Source organism: Amphiprion ocellaris, chromosome 3 (genome assembly GCF_022539595.1).
Source record: "Amphiprion ocellaris isolate individual 3 ecotype Okinawa chromosome 3, ASM2253959v1, whole genome shotgun sequence".
Lineage (NCBI taxonomy): Eukaryota > Metazoa > Chordata > Actinopteri > Pomacentridae > Amphiprion > Amphiprion ocellaris.
This window is the reverse complement of record NC_072768.1, coordinates 28337282-28360574: the sequence shown is the minus strand read 5'-3', so window position 1 is coordinate 28360574 and position 23293 is coordinate 28337282. Positions and strand designations below refer to the sequence as shown.

Here is a 23293-nt window from a genome sequence, read left to right as displayed (position 1 = left end):
CGCTATTGTTTTATGTGTGAAGGTTTGCAAGATTAAATGAGAAATTAAAGGCAAAAACATTAAAACTGTTTTATGAATAATAGTGATGGGCAAATGATACCAAGGCTTTGGAGCTTGTGTCACTCTTCCTGAAGCAGAGCGATTTGACACACTGTGTCGGAGCGTGTATCAAAACCCCACTGTCACGTGACCGATGACATTCAAAGCTTCGGATGTCATTGCTGCTTCACTTAGCGCTTCATCGCTTCAAAATGTTTTGACCATTTCATAGGCTCAGAAAGTTTCAATGCGTCCCGAGCCAATGACAGCTTGACACAGGTTTGACAGTTTTCAGTGGTTTGGCGCTATGCAGGCTATATAAGATGCATCATTACTCTTCAAAGATGTTGGGTTGTGAGGAGATAGAGATTTGGAGAGTGAATCTGGTGTATTTTGGTGATTTTCATGGCATGTACAAGCAGTAAACAGCATTCAATGGTTTGGGATCATTTTGATCTTATGCCACCAAATAAGGTAGAATGCTTCTCATGCCCATTTTATGTTGTAATTTCTGAACTGTATTTTTCATTTTTAAATGGGTCTCAAAATTACTGTTATTTGTAGGTGCGGTGTTTACTCTGCACACAAGAGTTTTTTCTAGCAGCAACAACACATCATCCATGCTGAGACACTCCAGACACGATGACAATCATGTCCAGCAAACCAGTGACTCTGCACTGAAAAATCCCGACAGTAAGCTAAAAATGTATCCAAATGAATATTATGTGATCAGTTGGAAAGCAGGAAGAATCTCTTATCTCGTTACAGACGTTTAGTCCAGTTTTCTAAAAAAGCTTAAACTTCCAGGTGCCTGGATAGCTCAACGGGTTAAGCGGCTTGTCCCAGGCACAGCGGCTTGAGTTCGATTCACCACAGGCCCTTTGCTGCATGTCTTCCCCCCACTCTTCTCCCTCCTTTCCTGTCTCCACTACCATGGCCAAAAAAAATATTTTAAAATAAAGCTCCAAATGAACCTGAACCAACATTTAGCACTTCATATTCTGTCAGTTGGATTTATTCTTTAGTTTCATCTGGAATGTGTTTTAGAGTTTGGGTGAGTGTGTCTGCATATTAGTTTTTGGTTGTTTCTTAGTTGTTTTTTTTTTTTTTTAAACCTAATGTTTTAATCCTTTAAACAAAGAACTCACTTGTACTTCTGTCTAACAAGCATCATTTATTTTAATGTGTATTGATGATATAATCATTGTTTAGTATAAATGAACAAAGCACATGAATGACCACAGTCTTTTCTGAACTTTTACTGCTGACATGGAATTGAAAGTCAGTGCTTTCGTCGCTCTCTTGAGAAGTTGCTATGGCTTCAGTTGTCCACCAGATGTCACTGGCTAAAGCCTTAAAGCTTCGAATCTTTTTCAGCACAATTGTATGGAAAGCCTCAGTGTTTCATGAGGCTTCACCTGCCCATCACTAATGAATAATCCAGTTTGCTAAATCAGTATTGCTTTGGTATAATTCAGTCAATAGAATTTTGAACCACAAAGTAGTTTGTGTTAAAACATGTTAAATGTCATTAACACATTTTTAGAGAATGTAGATGCTAGTTCAGGGTCTCTGCAGAAATCAGCCAGTCAAATTCAATGCTTTTCAATGTCTAAGCAGATGCACATATCTGACAAATCGCAGTCTATAATTACATATATCATTATCAAATTTATTTTTTTGAAAACTGCAGAATTTTTAATGCCACTGAGAATCAACTTTAATGATTTTTAATGGCATTTAAAGCCTTAATTTTCACAAAATCAATTTAATGACTATTAATGCTTATTAATGCCCTGCAGAAACCCTGTAGTAGAACACAGATTTTTTTGTTTTCAAACTGTTGACTCTTTTCCCACCAGTGTCTAACAGACAAAATGAAAAGTTACAATGCAATCACATAGGTCACAAAAATGTTGTCAAAATCAACACTATTTACAATGCAAACTGTTTTTTTTTTTTTTTTTTTAAAAACTATGTACAATTACAGTCTGTGGGAGATGGCTCGCTCAAACTCGTCGGCTGCCCATTTGGTCCACCAGCTTCCCCAACACACCCAGGAATGCCTGGTTAAAAACAGCAGTCTGGGCCATCTCCTCCCTCGGCAGCGCTGCTTCGTGCTCCTGCAACGCCACTTCATGCTCCCGTGCTTTGCGTGGGTTGTTGAGGAGCAACTGGTTGTGGTCGTTGCACTGCTCGGTTCTGTGTATGTTGCCGTTCATCCACAGCCTGCATGTGGGCAGACACCCTGGCAAGGTCAAAGCTGTGGCTCCTTTTCCTCTTGCCTAGACCAAAGACAGAAAAGTGATATGTTTAGCCACCCATTCATCCATTTTCAGTCATGATGTCTTTGATACATTTACTTGAGTACATTTTGGGCACTTTTTACTTTAACCAAAGTACAAAACACTTGTTACCTCCTCCACCACAACTAACATTTCGTCGTATGCACATTTTGTAGTTGCTAAGAACAGCTGTGGTTTCTTATGTATACTTTAATCCAGTCATGGGTTAAAGTATACTGTATAATGGTTTCAGATCCTACACTGCACCAGAAAGTAAAGTCAATGGAAAAAAATGCAGCTGCATGTGTTCCATTTATGTGTCACTGTAGCTACATGTAGCTTTCATCAGGCGTACACAGTACTTCTTATAATTACACTTGTAGCATTTTTTCATTTGGAATTCACAGATTTAGATTTGCTTATTTATTCTTTTACTGTCTGTTGTTGCTAGGCACTGCTCTCTAGACAAGTGAAGTTCCTTGTGTGTACTCGCTTGGCAATAAAGGCTTTCTGATGCTGATTCTTGAGCTGGCATGCTGCACAGTTCGCATTTACACATGCCTGAATTTTGGTCATTGGTCTCGCTGTTCTGATCACGTTTGCAGGCATTTACACCTGCAATAATGACAATGCGAAAATCAACTATGGCCTCTGCTTACTGTTTCTTACCAGTGACAGGACGTTGCTGTGTGCTGGAGGTTGATGTAGATGGTGTCGGTGTCCAAGGTGGTGCTGGAGAGGCCGCTGCTAGTGCCGGGGAAGCCGCTGCTGGTGCCGGAGAGGAGGGAGGGGAGCTTGGGGGCTCCGCGGAGGCGGAGTAGACCCCACACGTGGAGAGGGATTTTTGAACAGAAAGAAACACTCACCTTAAGTACACGAAAAGCACGAAATCTTAACATGTGAAAAAATAAACCAGTAAGACCACTGGCTTACAATGTTGACATGCTGACTGATGTATTCGCTCCTGAGAACTAAATGTAGGACACAGCAAACTCAAAATACAAGCTGAGCAAGGAGTTAGCGCTGATGGCTAACTAGCTAGCTGAATGGCTAACTAGCTAGCTTATTGTCTGCTACAGGAAACAACGACGTTAGTTTCTAAATATATTTTTTGTTTCAAGTGAGCTTATCAACAATGGGATAAATAATGTAAAAGTTTCTTTAAGTCACAAAACACTCACCGTTCTTGACAGTCTCCAATAATGCAGTGATGGAGTCTAGGCCACCCTCCCTCCTGTTGCTCGCCGGTCGGTGTCCGTAAATGGCATCCATTTGCTCAAACTACTTCCAACACCGGCGGTTTGACCCACTACGGCCGTTGGGTCCTTGATGGACCGATAGTCGCTTTTCAGCTTTTTTAATTTCTCCCGACACTGCTTCATCAACCTATTGTATCCAAGGGCGGCCATTCGCTCGGAGACCTCCTGATACACCTTCTGATTCCGAGTGGCACCATCTAGCTCCCTCTGAATGCTCTCGTCCACCACCACAGACAGAAATGTCTGGACCTCGTGGTTAGACCATGGTACCGGTTTGCTTTCCATATTCGACCTCTAACAATAAAAATGAGTGGCTAAAGAGCAGAGTTTACCGCGTACCGTCACTGTTGCCAGTTGTTTTAAAAAGGCCGGGTTTGGTTTCCGTGCAGGAGTCGCTCTCGTGTGTCGTCATTCCCCGTCCAATCAGTGGCCTGCAGACGTCACATTATTGGCTCGCTTCATTTCGCTTGGAACCTCAGCCTAGTAGGTACTAAAAATAGTGCCTGGTACCAGGTACTAGTCCTGATGGAAAACCTCACAAACCAAGTCGAGTCGAGCCGTGTCACACCAAGTAAGTCCTAAAGGAAATGCAGCTTTGGAGACAACAGGATGCCTCCTCCCTCCACCAGAATCTGATAAGGGTCATAAACTGTCAACTGTGAGGAAAACCACATCTCTGGAGAAGAGGATTTGTTTTCTTCTCACTGACCTTCTGATCACCCTACCTAACACACATAACTTGCTATGCACGAATGAATTGAACAGTTTAAATCAGAACACTAAGAAAATGCAGCATCACTGGACCAACGATCTGGACTCAGTCTCTGATACCAGGTTGATAAGGACCAGTATGGAAAAGAACAAATCAAATCTGAAGTGTTTGTGAAGAAGCACGCACACAAGACACCAACACCCTCCTTCTCTCTTTCACAGACCACAGCCATAAAGGCACAGAGAGACTTTTCACTCTAAGCATATATACACACGTGGACAAAATTGTTGGTACCCCTCGGTTAATTAAAAAAAAAAAAACCACAGTGGTCACAGAAATAATTTCAATCTGACAAAAGTAATAATAAATAAAAATTCTATGAAAATTAACCAATGAAAATCAGACATCGCTTTTGAACTGTGGTTCAACAGAACCATTTAAAAAAATAAACTCACAAAACAGGCCTGGACAAAAATGATGGTACCCCTAGAAAAGACTGAAAATAATGTGACCATAGGGACATGTTCAATCAGGGTGTTTGTTCTAATTAGTATCACAGGTGTCTATAAACTTGTAATCAGTCAGTCGACCTATTTATAGGGTTACAAGTAGTCACTGTGCTGTTTGGTGACATGGTGTGTATACCACACTAAACATGGACCAGAGGAAGCGAAGGAGAGAGTTGTCTCAGAAGATTAGAAAGAAAATCATAGACAAACATGTTAAAGGTAAAGGCTGTAAGACCATCTCCAAGCAACTTGATGTTCCTGTGACTACAGTTGCACATATTATTCAGAAATTTAAGATCCATGGGACTGTAGCCAACCTCCCTGGACGTGGCTGCAGGAGGAAAATTGATGACAGACGGAAGAGACGGATAATACGATTGGTAACAAAAGAGCCCAGAACAATCTCTCAAGACATTAACGGTGAACTCCAAGGTCAAGGTACATCAGTGTCAGATTGCACCATCCGTCGTTGTTTGAGCCAAAGTGGACTCCATGGAAGACGACCAAGGAGGACACTATTGTTGAAAACAAATCATAAAAAAGCCAGACTGGAATTTGCCAAACTTCATGCTGACAAGCCACAAAGCTTCTGGGAGAATGTCCTATGGACAGACGAGACAAAACTGGAACTTTTTGGCAAGGCACATCAGCTCTATGTTCACAGATGCAAAAATGAATCATATCAAGAAAAGAACACTGTCCCTACTGTGAAACATGGAGGAGGCTCTGTTATGTTCTGGGGCTGCTTTGCTGCATCTGGCACAGGGTGTCTTGAATCTGTGCAGGGTACAATGAAATCTCATGACTATCAAGGTATTCTAGAGAGAAATGTGCTGCCCAGTGTCAGAAAGCTTGGTCTCAGTCGCAGGTCATGGGTCTTGCAACAGAATAATGACCCAAAACACACACAGCTAAAAACAGCCAAGAATGGCTAAGAGGAAAACATTGGACTATTCTGAAGTGACCTTCTATGATCCCTGATCTAAATACTACTGAACATCTGTGGAAGGAGCTAAAACATGTCATCTGGAGAAGGCACCCTTCAAACCTGAGACAACTGGAGGAGTCTGCTCATGAGGAGTGGACCAGAATACCTGCTGAGAGGTGCAGAAGTCTCATTGACAGCTACAGAAATCGTTTGATTGCAGTGATTGTCTCAAAAGGTTGTGCAACAAAATATTAAGTTAAGGGTACCATCATTTTTGTCTAGGCCTGTTTCATGAGTTTATTCTTTAAAATAATTCTGTTGAACCACGGTTCGAAAGCAATGTCTGATTTTCATTGGTTAATTTTCATAGAATTTTTATTTATTACTTTTGTCAGATTCAAATTATTTCTGTGACCATTGTGGGTTTTTCTTTCATTAACCGAGGGGTACCAACAATTTTGTCCATGTGTGTACTTCCTAGGTCTTATTTTTCTTATTATTGAATGTATATGGTTGTATTTACTTTCATGTAGCCTAAAGTCTACAATTTGTAAGTTTATTCTTATAGTTGCACCTTTTATTTTGATCTCAGGAGCTATATGAGATGAACATATTATGTTTGGTGTCATTCTAATCACTTATTGAGTGGTAATACACATCTGTGATCATCATAGATATTTAACAACTGCATTTGTACATTTAAGAAATGAACTAAAAGTAAGTTCTCGAGGTATTTGGCCTCTGACCTCTCATAGACAGTGAAGCTCAACACCACCCCTTGGGAGGAACATATCCATGATTGAATTTGGCTCCAAAACCTTCTGTATAAAAAAAGTCACTGGAATGCAACAGGGGCTCAAGCTCTGAGAAAAAAAAAGGTTTTTGAAACAGGCTCTTTCATGAAGACTTAATTACAATGAATGCTTAAAACTGGCTTAAAGAATGGCCTAAAGAATCGTATGACTTAACTTTAATGTTGGGCTTTGTTTTCCTGTGTTTTACATAAAGTTGGATTCCTTAAGTTAATTTTAATATTACAACAGCGCAAATATTTTCTTCATAACTATGAGCTTCGACTTGTAGTGTTGTAATAGAAATACAATCAACCTGCTGAAACATTCAGCAACAGTTCATCACATGCAGATGGAGAAATGCTTGACTACTGAGCTTGTAGTTCTTCCCGCACTGACCAGGTATGTTATGTTTACTAGCAGCTCACACACACAGTTAACTAAAATTATACAAATAGAGTTAACAACTAAAAGTATGAATTCTCTGGCAGTTTGTTTGACTGTGCCTGTGTTGATAAACTCAACCTGAAATTCAGAGCACTATCTCAAATGTCGTTCAGAATTTCAGTTTGACTTTAAGAGCACAGAAAAGCAGGATCCACTGCACAATATTTTAGGAGAAATTTTTTGAAAAAAAACTTGTGACAATGTCAACAGTGTTCATTCCTGACAACACAAAGAAATTATTACTCCACCAAGGAGGAGGAGCCTCGGCGGATTTATGTGATGATCGCCGTACGTTTATCTGTTTGTCCATCTGTTTGTGTCTCTCTGTTAGCAGCATTACTCAAAAATGGATTAATTGATTTGTATGAAATTTTTAGGGAAGGTCAGAAATGACACAAGGACCAAGTGATTAGATTGTGGCATTGATGCAGCTTATAGTCTGAATCCACGGACTTGTTAAGTATTTCTGGATCATTGCGAGATCGCGGCACGGCGTCACTGTAACTATGACTACAAATAAACACTACATCAGCTGCCTGTTTGCAATCACATGATTGCGATCCTACTACAAAACGATCACTGCCGACTTATCTATCGCAAATCATACGACTGAGCAGCCTTGGCAGAGTACTGCGCTCTCTTAGTGCTTTTCTTGTCATATTTATTTTACATTCAATTATCACATTGCAGTAAATAATAGAGACTGGTTCAAAACAATGTCTTTGCTAAGTGCTACTCAAGAATGTTAACCTCTATGCAGTACATAATAGAAAATAAAGCTGTTCTGCAATAGTTTAGTCATATTTGTCCATAAAAATAGAGAAGAACAAAAAAAAAAAACACACAGAAAGTCCCGATAAGAGTACCATTAAAGCACCTGACTGATAAGCAGTATCAGGAAGAGTAGCAGTACCATTTCTCTTAACATCTTAACCATACCGTAACTAATTATAACTATGAAGATCTGACCTGATATGATGATCTGATTTTTTTAGATAGACCTGCACATAAATGGAGATATTCCAAAGGGTTATTTCTTTTTGTTATTAAAGTTTATTAGAAGTTAAAAGACTATAGTTATCTTAGGTATACGGCTATTGTGGGGCAATGAGGCTTATATGACATAGGTTTTACTAATGTGTGACCTGCAGTATCTGAAAGTTTTCTCTCAAATTTACAAACTCCAGTTCAAAGTCTAATCAGTAGGACTATTTTCTTTTTTATCCATGAGTTCATAGTAGGGCTAGGTCTACTTCCCTTTTAACCCATTCAATTTGAAAAAGAATTAAATTTCCCTTACAGTCTTTCAAGTTTATATATAAGGAGACAATCATGACCTGTATTTCCCCACAGAAACACTGTGAAGCAAAAAAACAACAAAGCAAAGCTTGATGAGATCTATTCTTTCTCATGCAATGGACAGGGCAGAACTTACATGTTGATTAATGTGAGAGGGGACTTCTGTCTGTTCCTCCTGAAACTGCTGGTCCACAGCAATGGGGTTTTGCTGGTCACCCTGAAAACACACTAGGCAAACTCACACACATGTACGCATCATGTGACACATTTATTCTATGTCAGTCCATTAGAATGGTTATTTCATATAGCGTGTCTGGACTAACCAGCATCATGCTGTATAGAATGGGTTCCTCAGTAAACCAGGAAGCAGAAACGGAGCTTTGACAACTGCTGTCTGGTGGAGCAGGTGCAGGACTGAAGGGACAAAGATTGGCTCAAGTTACTTTGCCATTTCAAACACATAACCTAAAAAAAGGTCCCACTGTGTCACACTGTCTTTTCTAATATCACCACCAGATGGTGCAAAATTAAAAAGCTGTTCCCTTCAAAGGTTGGTGACGGGCACAAATATTTTATCATTTAATGAAAGACAAACTGTTTACTAGTAGCTGATTTACGGTGTCATTTTCTCAGTTAAAGGACTCCAACATGCCACAGTGGCATACTGTCAAGTGAATAAGAACTTACCCACTGAGGAGGTGATACTGGCTGAATTGGGGCCCCAGGAAGAAGTTTGGATAAGTCAGCTGACATTGAGTAGGCTGAGATGGACACTGGAATCTGTGATCAGTTCATCAATATTAGTCCAGGTAAAGAAGACCCATTCTTTAAGCATTTTTAAACATTAAAATGTGCAATAGAAAAGGTAAAATGGGTAAGTAATTTTGGTATTGGCTGACAAAGAAGCATAAAGACAGAAAACATTTTTAATTCACACAATCTCAAAAATATCAGAATTGTTAGGTGAATGATTAAACATAACACCCCATGTTCAGAAGGTCCACCATCTCTGGCTGGATAGTAAGCAGGTGAGGATGGGAAACTGTTCCTGGCAAAGCGACATCTGACGAAGGTCCTGTCCAAGCAGTAGTCACTGCAGAGCCAGGATTGACATGAGTGTCACTGTCAGAGCAGCATTGGTTTAAGAAAGAGCTACCAGTGTGAATAGACTCCTGTTTGCTCTGTGGAGTTTCTAGCTGCGCTCCAGGGCTATTCATCCCACCAACATAAATCGCACCTGTTGTAATCATACATACATACATACATAAAACACAAAGATATCAGTTAGAAATTTGCACCAAAAAATCAGCTCAGCTGTCAATGAAAATAGTATTAAGATATAACTTCACTAGGGCAATTTTTATTTCCTCAATGTGAGTAAATTTTTCTTTGTGTGAGCAAATCATATACTGTGTTGAAGAAACTTACAGGATACAGTATAGGCCGGTACACCCCTGCGTAATATCACTTAAATGTCTGCTGCTCTGATTACTGATAATATATATATATAGCTCTATGCCTCCTTACTGGACGCTTTCTAAAGAATTTGTTTCTGATGGTTCCGAATAGGAAATACGCTGTCAAAACAGAAATATTGCAATTATCCAAAGGTAATACAATTTTAAATAGTGATATTCCAGTGATATTGCACAGATGGGGATTCTGCTGCTGTATACTGTACCTCCACGTTGTTGTGACACTGACATCCGCTAACTAGCTAGCTACGTTATTAGTTCAACCTCAAATGTTATGTCAAAGTTCCCATAGTGTTATTTCTTTTTCTTCAAGTGGCCCTCCTCTACAACGTTGACGTTAACTTAATAAAGTTGATTAAACAAAGTTCATTAGTTAGCATTTAGCTGTTGGTCTAACGTCAGATTAGCAAACATGTAACTGACATTACGTTGACGTGAAATACTTTAGCTAACGTTTGCTAATTTGCCAAATGTCTATGCTGGTTTACTGGCGAGTGATGAACGCAATACCAGTTTTAACTACACTTCTATGTCACAAAAATAATGCTGTGTTACCAGCTGTTCCGTCACTCTGCAATAGTCTAAGTTCGCTGCTAGGATGGGATGAGCGGTAACTGGATGGTTTCAGCCTTTCCAAGTTATGGAGGTCTCGTCCTGGTGAAAAGTTGCCGACCAGCCGTTGACAGCTGATCTCTGCCTGATCTCATAACGGTATGTTGCATTCAGTATCTATCAGAAATGTGGCAATTATGAAGATCTACCGAGTAAAGCACGTGTTTGTTCCCAGTGTTTAGACTATATGTGTTTGTGTAATATCCTGGTTTAGACTATAATTAACATGATTTACGGATTAGTTTGAATAGAAAATGAAATGGTCCTATTTGCAAGTATCCCATGAGCTCTAATCTTTGAAATACAGCTTTTATCAATGAAATAAAGTCATTCTGGTGTACTGATAACATTTTACTTTCAATGTAGCGGGCTGCAGTCACTTTTTGGCAAGTAGAAAGCTGCATTATAGGAGTTGATTTAATCCATTATAGATATTTCAACCAGTAAAAACAACTGGATCTATTAACTCTGGGACGTCGAGAAGATAAAATAATACAAAGACAGTGTCAATGCTACAACAGCAGTCATTTTCTGCAGGCGAACCGTCAACCTTTTTGTAATATTCAGATTTTCAAGCAGCCCTTGAAGGCAGCATCAATCCAGCCAACCCAGCGTGTTTAGACTGAGCTGCCGTTCACATTGGCTGCTCGGAGGACAACCGGCTGTGAGAGAGAACCTCTCTGTGTGAAGATTTAAGTCTGACCATTGTAATGTTCTGGTTTGCCAGAAATAAGACAAGTTGTTGAAGATTTTATCGGAGCTTTATTTGCTGATCTGCAGCTCACACTGACATCCATTATTGACTGATGTAAACAACATGTCCCAACATGCATTGCTGCTCCCGCTTGGAATACGGTGAGTGATAAGGGACAAAGTACTAGTTCGCATTGGTAGTACAGCAACCATGAGCTCGGTTTTGTGGAAATCCGTGCTGGTGACGGGCTCCAGCAGAGGAATAGGACTACAGCTGGTCACAGAGTTGGCTCGAAGCTGCAACAGACCCGGTATCATAATAGCCACAGCCCGCGACCCGACTACTTCCACGGTAATACATCTGCACCATCTAAACACATGCGAACGAACCCTGTTATGAGTAGGCTACATTAGGACTTTGAAGGGAAGGTGCTTTTTTTTTTTTTTTTTTTAACTTTACATATCGTCACCTTCCTAAAATAATAGCCCGTGTCATCTTTTGACTTTTTTTTTTTTTTTTTTTGCCTAAATCATCTCCTCATGATAGTTCAGTAAAGTTGGAAAGATATTCACAGATTCGGACTTCCGGCATCAACAACTCATTAGATATACGTTGTCAAAACATAAACGATGCCTCTTTCAAATTGTTGTAAGGTAGACAATGTGGTACAAGGCTAGTTTTATCAAAAGTAGCTGTTTTTCAAGCTGCAGAAATAACATTGGTGTTTATGCGCAGCCGGCTGTGCGACGAGTGCACAAGGACCATCTGCAAATTGCAAAACCACTGCAACACGTCCCTGTTTATAAATTGCCCGCTCAGACAGCTGAGCTATTTGGGAGCCCCAGTAAATGTGCTTTACCGAAAGGAATTGCCGTCTTTTCTCAATGACATGTCACGGTTTAGAGTAGTATGACACAACAAACTTTACTGCTGGTTTGAACATGAATGTCCTGTGAATTTTGCTAAATTGCTGCATTTCAAATCAATACGTTAAATACTGCTGAACTGTTTTAGTAAAATTTTGACGTTTGTGTATTTAAGTAAGATAGTGTAGCTACAATGTGATCTAAATCTGCCAATATTGTATCAATATATTGATGTTATACTGCAACACTTTGGCATTGTTATCATACGGTTTGGTGAGCTCTTGTTAAATAACGTGAACACCGTGTGCTGGTCTGCAGTCTGCTGCTTTAACAGGTTTTAACAGTAATCAGTGAGTGATCACAGCTCCACTGGTTCCAACTGTGCTGACATAGTTTTTCTTTCATGTAGTATGTCTTTCACGACAGCACATGACTTTTAAAATGAGAACGCCTCTTATTTCCAGACATTTTTTTTTGCCAAGACCGAAATTAATAGAACAGCAGATATCTCATTTTATAAATGAAGTTGTTCCATTGTTTATTTCCTGGTCAGTAGGTAAGGAGTCCTGAAAAGCCATGCCTACGAAACGTCTGTCTCAGGAACGCTGGTGTCACCAGTTAATAGGAACACCACTTAATCTTGAACGGCAGTCTGGCGTTGCACATTGTAGCAGAACAGCAGGGTTACCTTGTTAAAATTTTGCAATCATCATATTACTTTTAGTAGAAGTAAACTAATAAGAAATTTAAGGACTACTGACAACCAATTATTTTAATTCTAAGAACTACAAAATATGAATGGGAATATTTGTGTAATTAGGGAATGATAAGCAATGTATTCTCCTCACACAGTACAAATGTTACCCTGCCAATAAAAGTAGCTTAACAGTTCACTCTGTTTCTTCAAAAATAAATGTGTATATTAGTTATATTTGGAGAAGAATTTTTGAAACCTTTTAACTCTTCTTTACTTTGATTAGACTGTCTTTTGTTTTTGTGGTGCAACTTATCAGACCAGCCTGATCAGTTCTGAACGTGAAGTGACGATATTTTTGTGATCAAGTGTTCCTGACTAAAAAGTGTTACGCTCTGTTTAGTTTTGCATTACTGTGACATTCACCTACACGTGGTTAGTAAAATCCCTTGCTGACTTCTGCATTATCAAAGCTTTTTTTGTGCTCAAAGATGGGACTTTCCATGGTTGCTTAATTCTTAAAAAATATTTCAGTTGACCCATTATCTATTGTATTGCATATTTTTGAATCAATGGCATGAAGAAAAAAACATGAGCATCTCTGGCTTGTATCTATTAGTTCTTCAGAATTTGTTGTTCAAACATAGCCTCAAATTTAAATGTGAGAAAAAAAATTCAGAAAGTGGGAAAATTATATTGGAAAGTACTTGACATATCGATCTTAAATTTCCCTGATACCGTTTAAATATCACACAGTTTTTGATCCAGCAGGAGCCCATGGTGATTTGAGATGGGGTAACCCTTAAGTTTGTAGTCATTAGACAACTAAACACTTTAGTGTAGCTTATTTGTAGATAAATATGTATTTTTTCATATATTTTTCTCTGCCATGATTATTCTTCTCTCACTGTTTACTAATATATTTTCAGAGGTTGTATACTGTTTTCTGTCACTCATTGTATTGTGATGTTATGGAAGAATATATTTAAAAAGAAAACAACTCCTCACTGCCAGATTGTTGTAAAACGAATAAATAAATACAATTCTCTCAATTTCATTCTCAATGTAGGATTTGCAAGAACTCTCCAAAACCTACCCGGGTGTTCATATTGTAAAATTAGGTGAGTCTGTATATGCTGTTTTATCCTTCAGCTACAAAGTATCCCATGCATGCATATATTGCTATCTGTATTTTCATTTGCTCTTTTCAAAAAAATTATCCCTTTTTAGCTTTCCTCTTTTCAACTCTATGTATGTTGCTGTAACTTTTAATTGATGTATGATCATCAATTGATGAATAGTGAATTATTCTGCTGTTTTCACTCATCTCAAGTTATTGTCTCTCAGCTAATCTCTCAGGTCTAATATCCATTCTCTAAGTTTTCTGCACTAAGAGAAGATGTATGCTGTTTTTTCCCTCTAACGTGATTGTGCAGCAGTCATCCAAGATGTTTTATAAAGATCAGCTTTGTGTATGATTGTATTGATTGTTAAACAGTAACTTGCACTATCATTTTTCCAGATGTGGACAGCCAGCAGAGTATCAGCTCAGCCCTGGAGGAGGTCCAGTCCATTGTGGGAAATAAAGGACTCAACTGTCTCATTAATAACGCCGCAATCGGATTCTCAATGGATTTAAACACTGTAACCCCAGAGGCTATGATGAAGACCTTCCAGACAAACAGTGTTTCACCTCTCTTTGTCTCAAAGGTAGGAGGACATTATGCAGTGATGATCACAATCAGGCATTACCGAGCAGACACTGACATTAGGGTTAGAGATTTGAATTGAATCAGAACTTGACAATGATGAAAAGTATATACGGTATTAGGCAAAGTATGCAGTACAAATCACAATTCAAAAAGTACATTTGCTCTCTCTGAACAAAATATAACAAACCTTGTCTCTGTTGTTTTTTGTTAAGTACAACATACAACAGAAGTGAGTACGCCACTGTCAGATATCACGTGAATGTCGAAAGATTCAAAGCTGTAGCACCTTACAATAATTGCAATACTTCTAACTTGAACAGTAGGGTGTTGGCTCTTATATACAATGAAAAACTACCAATTTAGATTAATCATATTAAAAATACAGGGTCCACAGTCTCATATAAGGACTGATATGCACAGGACTTTACGACAGTCAGGCGTCAGATGACGTGCCGAAACAAAGAACTGTCTGGGTTACCTTGGCAACACCCGCGCGACTACTGTTGTTGTTATTGTGCTGTTTATGTGCTGTGTCCGAGCGGTTCCGAGCCAGAACGCCACAGTTATTGCAAAAAGCTTTGAGTGGACATTCGATTACTTTACATGGTGTCAGAAGTAGGGCTGCCACAAACGACACATCGACGAATCGCCTGAGCACGATACGTCATCAAAAGCGGAAGTGAGCGCGCAATGCAACAGAAATCACCGTCCGAGTGGAGCGCGGAACACGCATGGACATCCGCGCTGTATCGTGCATATATAGTATATGCATGATGCGGCGCGGATGTCCGCGCTGTATCGTAAACGTGGATGTCCACGCTGTATTGTGCATATATAATATATGCATATACTATATATGCACGATACAGCGCGGATGTCCATGCGTGTTCCGCGCTCCACTCGGACGGTGATTTCTGTTGCATTGCGCGCTCACGTCCGCTTTTGATGACGTATCGTGCTCAGGCGATTCGTCGACGCGTCGTTTGTGGCAGCCCTAGTCAGAAGCTGGTGACGGACGTACGGCTTCAGGAAGATGGCAAAGTTTAATCCGCCGAAGAATTTCCCGTTCGAACGCCCGGCTGAATAGGGTGATCGGAAGCAACGTTTCCAGCGTTTTCGCGTGGCTACAAAGCTGGACAAGGAGAACGGTGAAGTCCAAGTAAGCTCTCTAATATACGCCATGGGTCCGGAGGCTGAAAACATTTTCAAAGCATTCACTTTTGCGGAGGAGGTGGATCAAGAGAAATTTGACGTCGTGTTAGGAAAATACGATGAATACTTCTACCCCAAAAGGAACGTTATTCACGAGCGCGCATGTTTCCACCAAAGAGTACAGCGGCCCGGTGAGAAAGCTGAAATGTTTATCAGAGCTCTTTACGAACTATCAGAACATTGTGACTTTGGGGCACACCGAGAGGAGCATATCAGAGACCGTATAGTTGTGGGAATTAACGACAAAGAGTTGTCTCGTAAACTGCAGTTAGAAACACAGCTCACGTTATCCCAGACTATTCAGACTGTACGCCAGTCCGAGGAGGTGACCAGGCAGGTTCCCCAGCAGGGAGAGGCGTGCGCAGCAGTGCAGGAGGTCTCACATGCCAAATCTTTATACAGAGGAAAACAACAGTGGAAAGAAAAAAAGAGAGACAGTGAGGAACAAACAGAGCCAAAATGTGGAAGATGTGGAAGAATGAAGCACAGAGACCAAGGTAAATGCCCAGCTAAGAATTCTACATGCAACAAATGCAAAAAGGTGGGCCACTGGGAAAGAATGTGCCACAGTAAGTCGATTAGAGAAGTGACAGAAGCAGAGACTGTTTCACAGACACCATATTTCCTCGGAGCTGTCACAGACACCAACAGAGAGTGCGATCAGTGGACTGTAGAGATTGTGATTGGTTCAACACTGGTTAAATTTAAATTTGATACAGCAGCAGATTTGAACATTATGGAAAAAGAGACATTCAGCATGCTAGTCCCCGAGCAAAAACTGGTGCAGTCAAACATTCCACCAATGAACAGCCCTGGTGGTCAGCTAAAATGTTTGGGGAAATTTCAGGCAGATGTGAAATATAAAGAAAAGCATTACTCATTCCCAGTGTACGTGATTCATAGCCAGACAGCTAATAACCTGCTAAGCAAAGACACAGCATGTGCAATGGGACTAGTCAAACGCGTTGAGGAAGTGCACAAAACATTTGGTGAGCATGGAACTCTCAAGACTGAACCTGTGAGAATACATCTAAAAGAGAGCACAGAGCCCTATGCAGTACACACAGCCCGAAGAGTCCCCCTGCCTCTCTTAGAGAAAGTAAAAGAGGAAATACAGCGCATGGAGGAGAATGGAGTCATTGAAAAAGTGACTGAACCGACAGACTGGTGCGCACCTATGGTGCCAGTCCCGAGACGAAACGGCAACGTGCGCATCTGTGTCGATCTGAAAAGGTTAAACGAGGCTGTGAAGAGGGCGCGATATGTTCTCCCAACTGCCGAGGAAATCACTGCGAAGCTGAGCGGCACCACCATGTTTACATCACTGGACGCGGCCTCAGGTTTCTGGCAGATACCTCTTCATCCAGAAAGCAGCAAGTTAACCACATTCATTACACCCTTCGGGAGATACGTATTCAAACGTCTCCCTTTTGGCATTACAAGTGCTCCGGAAATCTTCCAGAGAAAGATGGCGGAGACCCTGAGTGATCTTGACGGAGTGGCTATCTACATGGATGATATTCTTGTGTACAGCGACACAGCAGAACAGCATGACCTCCTTTGTTTTAGACTACAGACTCTATCCTTTTTCTGTATGTAAGGATACAAGTGTCCACAAGTGTCTGGATACATGTTCTGGCACTCTTTGGAGACTGTTTTTTCAGGTGTTCTTTGCTGAAGAGGTTACACTGCTCTACCTTTCTCTTTAAAATACAGTGGTATGAAAAGTTTAGGCATCCCTCTGAGGCTGCACAGTAATTTACTGTCTTCACAGAAAGTGATCACAGTGAAATTCAATTAATTTTCTAATAAAAACTAAGTACTGGACTTTTTTTTCAGACAAATATATTTAATGTAACAATATTAAGTTGTATGAAATTAAAGTTAAGCATTCCCAACCCAGAAGCCGTGGTTTAACAGCGAAGGTGCATGCCCTGCTGAGAGCGCAGGAGGCTGCTTTCAAGTCTGGAGATCAGCAGGCTTACAAAGAGGCATGGCGGTTCCTGCAGAAAGGCATCAATACGGCCAAGCACAAATACAAACAGCGCATTGAGGAACACTTTGACAACAACACACGGGACATGTGGCAGGGGGTCAAGAGACTCACCAGCTACAAGGACGGTCAGATGATGGGAGACTACACAGACAACACCCTAACAGACACTCTGAACCAATTCTTTGCACGTTTTGACTAACACAATGGACAGGCCCACATTTTCACTGCTCTACCAGAGAGGGGCAATGCCCCTATCCAGATACAGCAGCATCAAGTCAAAGCCACCCTGCATAGAGTCAACACGAGGAAAGCACCTGGTCCAGATGGTGTCACAGGAAGAGTGCTCAAGTCATGCGCAAATCAGCTAGCAGAGGTGTTTACCACCATCTTTAACCTCCCACTACTACAGTCTGCAGTCCCCACCTACCTTAAGACAGCTACCATCGTCCCTGTGCTCAAGAAGAATGCAGTGAGCTGCCTGAACAACTATCGCCCTGTTGCGCTAACTCCTATCATAATCAAGTGCTTTGAAAGTCTCTTATCATCCCATATTAAGGCTGGTATTCCTGCTGACCTCGATCCACTCCAGTTTGCATACAGGGTATAGAGGGCAAACAGGTCAATGGAAGATGTCACCATCTAATCTCTCCACACAGCCCTCACACACCTGGAGGGAAGTAAGCGCTAGCTAGCAATAACTTTGTTTTAAGTTAGCATTATGTCATACAACATTATTCCATGGTAAACTTAAACAGCATTTTCCTCTATGATACTAACCTATACTGAATGAAACATCATGACACCATTACACTGACAGCGTATTCTATGGTAATCAAATGTTTGAATTCATCTTTAGGCACTACTTACCTTCACTCGCTCATCCAATATGCGCTAATACACACTCACAATGCCTAATGGCAAAAAATATATGGTGTTCCTCCTGTCACCATTGGGGGAGCTGTCACAGAATACGCTCTGAGGGGTCGTATTTTGAGGCATGAACAAATGACCTATGTGACAGACAGACACAGACAGACAGACACAGACACTTCAGCACCGCAGACAACTCCGCGTTCCGAGTTGTCATTTTCTCAGTCTGTTTGCGTATTGAACACAAACAAGGAATACCTATGAGAGGATGCTGGTCATGGATTTCAGCTCTGCCTTCAATACAGTTCTCCATCACAAACTGGTTCTGAAGTTGAGCAACCTTGGACTCGGCAGCTTGCTGTGCTCCTGGATATTGGACTTCCTCAGCAACAGACCCCAAAATGACAGGATTTGAGACCATATCTCCCCCACTCTCATCCTGAACACCGGTACTCCTCAGGGGTGTGTCCTCAGCCCCCTCCTCTACTCTCTGTTCACATACGACTGTTCTGCTGTTCAACCCAGCAACACTATCGTCAACTTTTCTGATGACACCACCATCCTAAGACTGATTAGAGACAACAATGAATCAGCCTACAGGGAGGAAGTAGAGCATCTACGGCAATGGCGTCACCACAACAAATTGAACCTGAACACCGGAAAAACTAAGGAAATGATCATGGACTTCAGGAGAGCAAAGCAAATGGAGCACTGCCCTCTACATTGATGGAGAGGAGGTAGAGAGGGTGGAGAGCTTCAGGTTCCTCGGGGTCCACATCTCTGCAGACTTCACATGGTCCACCCACATCTCACACCAGATGGGGAAGTCCCAACAGATGCTGTACTTCCTCAGGAAGCTGCGTCAGTCTTATCTCCCCCAAAAGCTGCTCACAAACTTTTACCGCTCCACCAGTGAGAACCTACTGACCTCCTGCTGTACAGGGTGGTTCAGCTGAGTGGGTAATTGGGACCACACTACGCCCCCCTCAGAGACATTTACACTGGCAGAATTCAAAGGAAAGCCAGGGGAATCACCAGAGACCCCTGACACCCAGGACACTCTTTTCTCCCCCGTCCCCTCAGGAGGACGCTACAGAACACTTGGAGCCAAAACCAACAGACTCAAAAACAGCTTTTATCCCCAAGCTGTCAAATGTCTTCTCCCTCTCCCCAGAATGATGATATCACATGTCTACAAGTGCAATATTTATGCTTAATTGCAATATTTATGATTGTGTATAGTCTTTATTGCTTGGTGCTTTTGCACATCCATTTTGTGGTCTATGTTGTGTTTTGTCATGAACCTGTCTGTCTGTAACTCAGTGTTATATTGTATTGTTATGTTGTCTAGTGCAGGTCCCTTGGTGTTGTTTGTCAGTGACTCAGTGCTGTTTTGTTATGTTATTTGAGGACAGGTCTCTCTTGCCAATAAGACCCCGTGTCTCAATGAGATTACCTGTATAAGGTAATCTCATTGAGACATGGTTAAATAAAAATGTTAAATAAAAAGTAAATAAAAAGTGTAGAGTATTCATAGTATGTGTATTCTATTCTATTCTATTCTATTCTATTCAATAAGATGTGGAAAAAGGCCATGCAAAAGTTTAGGCACCCTTGTCATTTTGTTGATTTGAATACCTGTAACTCCTTAACACTGATTAATTGGAGCACAAAATTGACTTGAACTTCATAGACAGGTGCATCCAGTCATGAGGAAAAGGTATTTAAGGTGCCCAATTGCAAGGTGTTCTTCTCTTCGAATCCCCTCTGAAGAGTGGCAACATGGGGGCCTCAAAACAACTTTCAAATGACCTGAAAACAAGGATTGTTCAATGTTATGGTTTAGGGGAAAGCTACAAAAACCTATCTCAGAGATTTAGGCTGTCAGTTTCCACTGTGAGGAACATGGTAAGGAAATGGAAGACCACAGGCACAGTTCTTGTTAAGGCCAAACATGACGGGCCAAGAAAAATATTGGAGAGGCAATGAATGGTGAGAATGGTCCAAGACAACCCACAGATCACCTCCAAAGACCTACAACATCATCTTGCTGCAGATGGTGTCACTGTACATCATTCAACAATTCAGCATACTTTGCACAAGGGGAAGCTGTATGAGAGAGTGATGCAGAAGAGGACTTTTCTGCACACACACCACAAGCGGAGTTGCTTGAGTTATGCAAAAGCACATTTGGACAAGCCAGCTTCATTTTGGAATAATGTACTGTGGACTGATGAAACAAACATTGGGTGTTATGCATGGCGACGAAAGAAGATAGCATTCCAAGAAAAGCACTTGCTACCCACAGTAAAATTCGATGGAGTTTCTATCATGCTCTGGGGCTGTGTGGCCAGTGCCGGTACTGGGAATCTTGTTAAAGTTGAGGGTTGCATGGATTCCACTCAATATTAGCAGATTCTTGAGAATAATGTTCAAGAATTAGTCACAAAGTTGAAGTTATGGTTGGGCTGGATATTTCAGCAAGACAGTGACCCAAAACACTGCTCAAAATCTACTCAGGCATTCATGCAGAGGAACAAGTACAGTGTTCTGGAATGGCCATCCCAGTCATCAGACCTGAATATCATTGAAAATATGTGGGATGATTTGAAGTGGGTTGTCCATGGCCAGCAATCATCAAACCTAACTGAACTGGAGATGTTTTGTAAGGTGAAATTGTACAAAATACCTTCATCCAAAATCAAGACACTCATTAGAGGCTGTTGTTTTTGCAAAAGGAGACTCTACTAAATATTGATGTAATTTGCGGAAGATGCATTCCAACGGAAATCCTGGCCAGGTTCTTGCCAAACACAAATGACATTATGCAATGTCTCTCACACTGTCTTAGTTGTTACAATGACTCTGATTTCCATTGATAGCCACTGTAACAAGTCTGTAGTATTTACCCATCTGTTTTTCAGAAATAGAATGCAAAAGTAGTGGGCAGTCTGTGATGTCACTTAAGGAGGACTTCTTTGAAGCTTCGATTAGAAGTACTATGACTATAATTTGTTCTGTACTTCCTGATTATGCTACAACTGTATTTTGACTGATTTTTAATTGATAACCAATCTTCCTGTATTCTTTTCCATCTTTGTGAAGTCACACAATAAAGTTTTTCAATTCCTGTGGAATTTTTTTCCCTTGTGGAGCAGTGATAGAGACTTGCAAATAGACGCAACCCATTGGTCTTAAACTGAGAATGTTCCAGTCTTCACAGGTCATTTTATTACGCAGTTAAAAAGCACGGTTGTGATCAGTTTTGTTTCAGTTTTTGTAACTTGTGTGTCAGTATTTAGTGGTAAGTGCATTTCCTTTTGTTGCCAGTATAGAAAGTTGGAGTAGTTGCAATTTCTATTGTGTTCATGGAAATTTGAGTAAAAGTTAAACAAGGGTATTATTATAATTTTAGTTTTGAATTATTGCCCCACAAATGACGTTAAAGGTCACAGTAGTTCCATTTTTTTCTGAAACTACCTTTTGTGTGTGGCATTTTCTGAAAAATGAGGGAAACCTACAAATAACGGTAAACTCGAGTGATATAGGAGTGCCATCTAGCGTGGACTGCTCATGAAAGGTTCACAGACTTAAAGAATGAGACGTGTAACAGAACAGTCCATATCTTGCCATAGATCAGTCCCTTAAAAACTGAACTCTTATCATCAAAATTACATATTTAGATTTTTTTCCATGGAAATAATGCTTTCATACCCTAAAATAGTAGTGCTGTCAGGTAATGAATTTGTTCAGCTTTCCTTGTGTGAAGTGTGGAATCTAGTCAGGTAATATCAGCTTGTATGTGAGAAGAGTGGGTAAGTCCCATTTCTGTTTCTGTCCAAAGATTGTTTCTGGTATCAGATGTAAATTGGGAAACCTGAGGACTTTGAGATGTGGTTAAAAGTTCAAGAAAAAGCAACAAAATGTACTAAATACTAGGGCCTACTTAGAATTGAACTAAGATTATTTTTTTCAAACTGCAGTCTTTACCGTATACTTGCACTTATTTTTAAATGTATGTATTTATCTGCATCATTTCCTACTTTCCATTTTTCTGTTTCTAACAATTTAACGTTTAGACAGACTTTCAGTTATGATGTGATCATCCGGGCTAATTGTTATTTCTGCTTGCTGCTCTTATGTTCAGACCTTCTTGCCTCTGCTGCAGACTGCTGCAGCTCAGTCAAGTGGCATGGGGATCCACAGAGCAGCCGTGATTAACATCTCATCTATTCTTGGCTCTGTTGAATGGACCTGGGGTGAAAGTGCCAACTTCAAGAGCTATGCCTACCGAACTTCTAAGGTCAGAATATATCCCAAATATTACAAATACATGGTGAATTCGGGTTTGTGAGTACTGCCATGAAAACACTATTATGTTGTGTTGAAAACAATAGGAAATGAGGAGTATTCTTTTTGTGCTTATCAGCATTTTGTTTTGTATCTAACGTAGGCAGCACTGAACATGTTGACAAGATGTCTAGCCGTTGATTTAGGATCAGATGGAATCCTTTGTATGTCTCTGCATCCTGGCTGGGTCAAGACTGACATGGGAGGGCCTCATGTAAGTATTCTGCCATTTCCTACCTTGAAGCTACATCAGAAGATTTTTTTTTTTGGCAGAAAAAGAAGAACTGAAAACAAAGACTGTAATGTGTTAAAAACATAAACCACAGTGGTTAGGTTTTTAGTTACATCCATCTAAAAAGCCTCCTCTATAGACATGCTGTTGTGGATGAGCAGCAAAGTAATGCCAATAACAGGTAAGCTGTGAAAAAGAGGTACTGCATGTGTAGTGTCATGATATGAAAATTCTGATTTTGATGCCATACCTGCTTCAATACATTCATACTAATACTGAAACGATACAACAGCAAGACCCTTAAACATCAG

At 40.5% G+C, this 23293-nt stretch overlaps 2 protein-coding genes and 1 long non-coding RNA gene across 5 annotated transcripts in view; 1 reads left to right on the top strand and 2 right to left on the bottom strand.

The window, feature by feature from the left end:
* The window catches only part of tesmin (testis expressed metallothionein like protein), a 56224-nt gene extending 45508 nt beyond the window's left edge, over positions 1-10716 (bottom strand). The window contains exons 1-5 of one of the 2 annotated variants that reach the window (XM_023267422.3): positions 10300-10716; positions 9254-9362; positions 8957-9049; positions 8593-8683; positions 8406-8486 (exon numbers count right to left, since the gene is read on the bottom strand). In XM_023267422.3, coding sequence (XP_023123190.2) covers positions 8406-8486; positions 8593-8683; positions 8957-9049; positions 9254-9276 — 288 coding nt within the window. In that variant the 5' untranslated portion in view covers positions 9277-9362; positions 10300-10716. Of the gene's footprint in view, positions 1-8405; positions 8487-8592; positions 8684-8956; positions 9050-9253; positions 9507-10299 lie in introns of both variants that reach the window. The other variant, XM_055007385.1, reaches the window with a different exon arrangement.
* On the bottom strand, positions 1194-6153 carry LOC129348067 (uncharacterized). The gene is made up of 2 exons (XR_008600482.1): positions 2994-6153; positions 1194-2324 (listed from the first exon to the last, which is right to left on the bottom strand). It is a non-coding gene; the product is annotated as an uncharacterized LOC129348067 (long non-coding RNA).
* Positions 10717-11224: 508 nt separating the features above from the next.
* LOC111566685 (C-factor-like) overlaps positions 11225-23293 on the top strand; it is a 35112-nt gene continuing 23043 nt past the window's right edge. For both annotated transcript variants that reach the window (XM_023267421.3, XM_055007404.1), the window contains exons 1-5: positions 11225-11401; positions 13680-13731; positions 14133-14320; positions 22548-22703; positions 22854-22964. In XM_023267421.3, the coding sequence (XP_023123189.1) occupies positions 11261-11401; positions 13680-13731; positions 14133-14320; positions 22548-22703; positions 22854-22964 (648 nt within the window). In that variant the 5' untranslated portion in view covers positions 11225-11260. The remainder of the gene's footprint in view (positions 11402-13679; positions 13732-14132; positions 14321-22547; positions 22704-22853; positions 22965-23293) is intronic.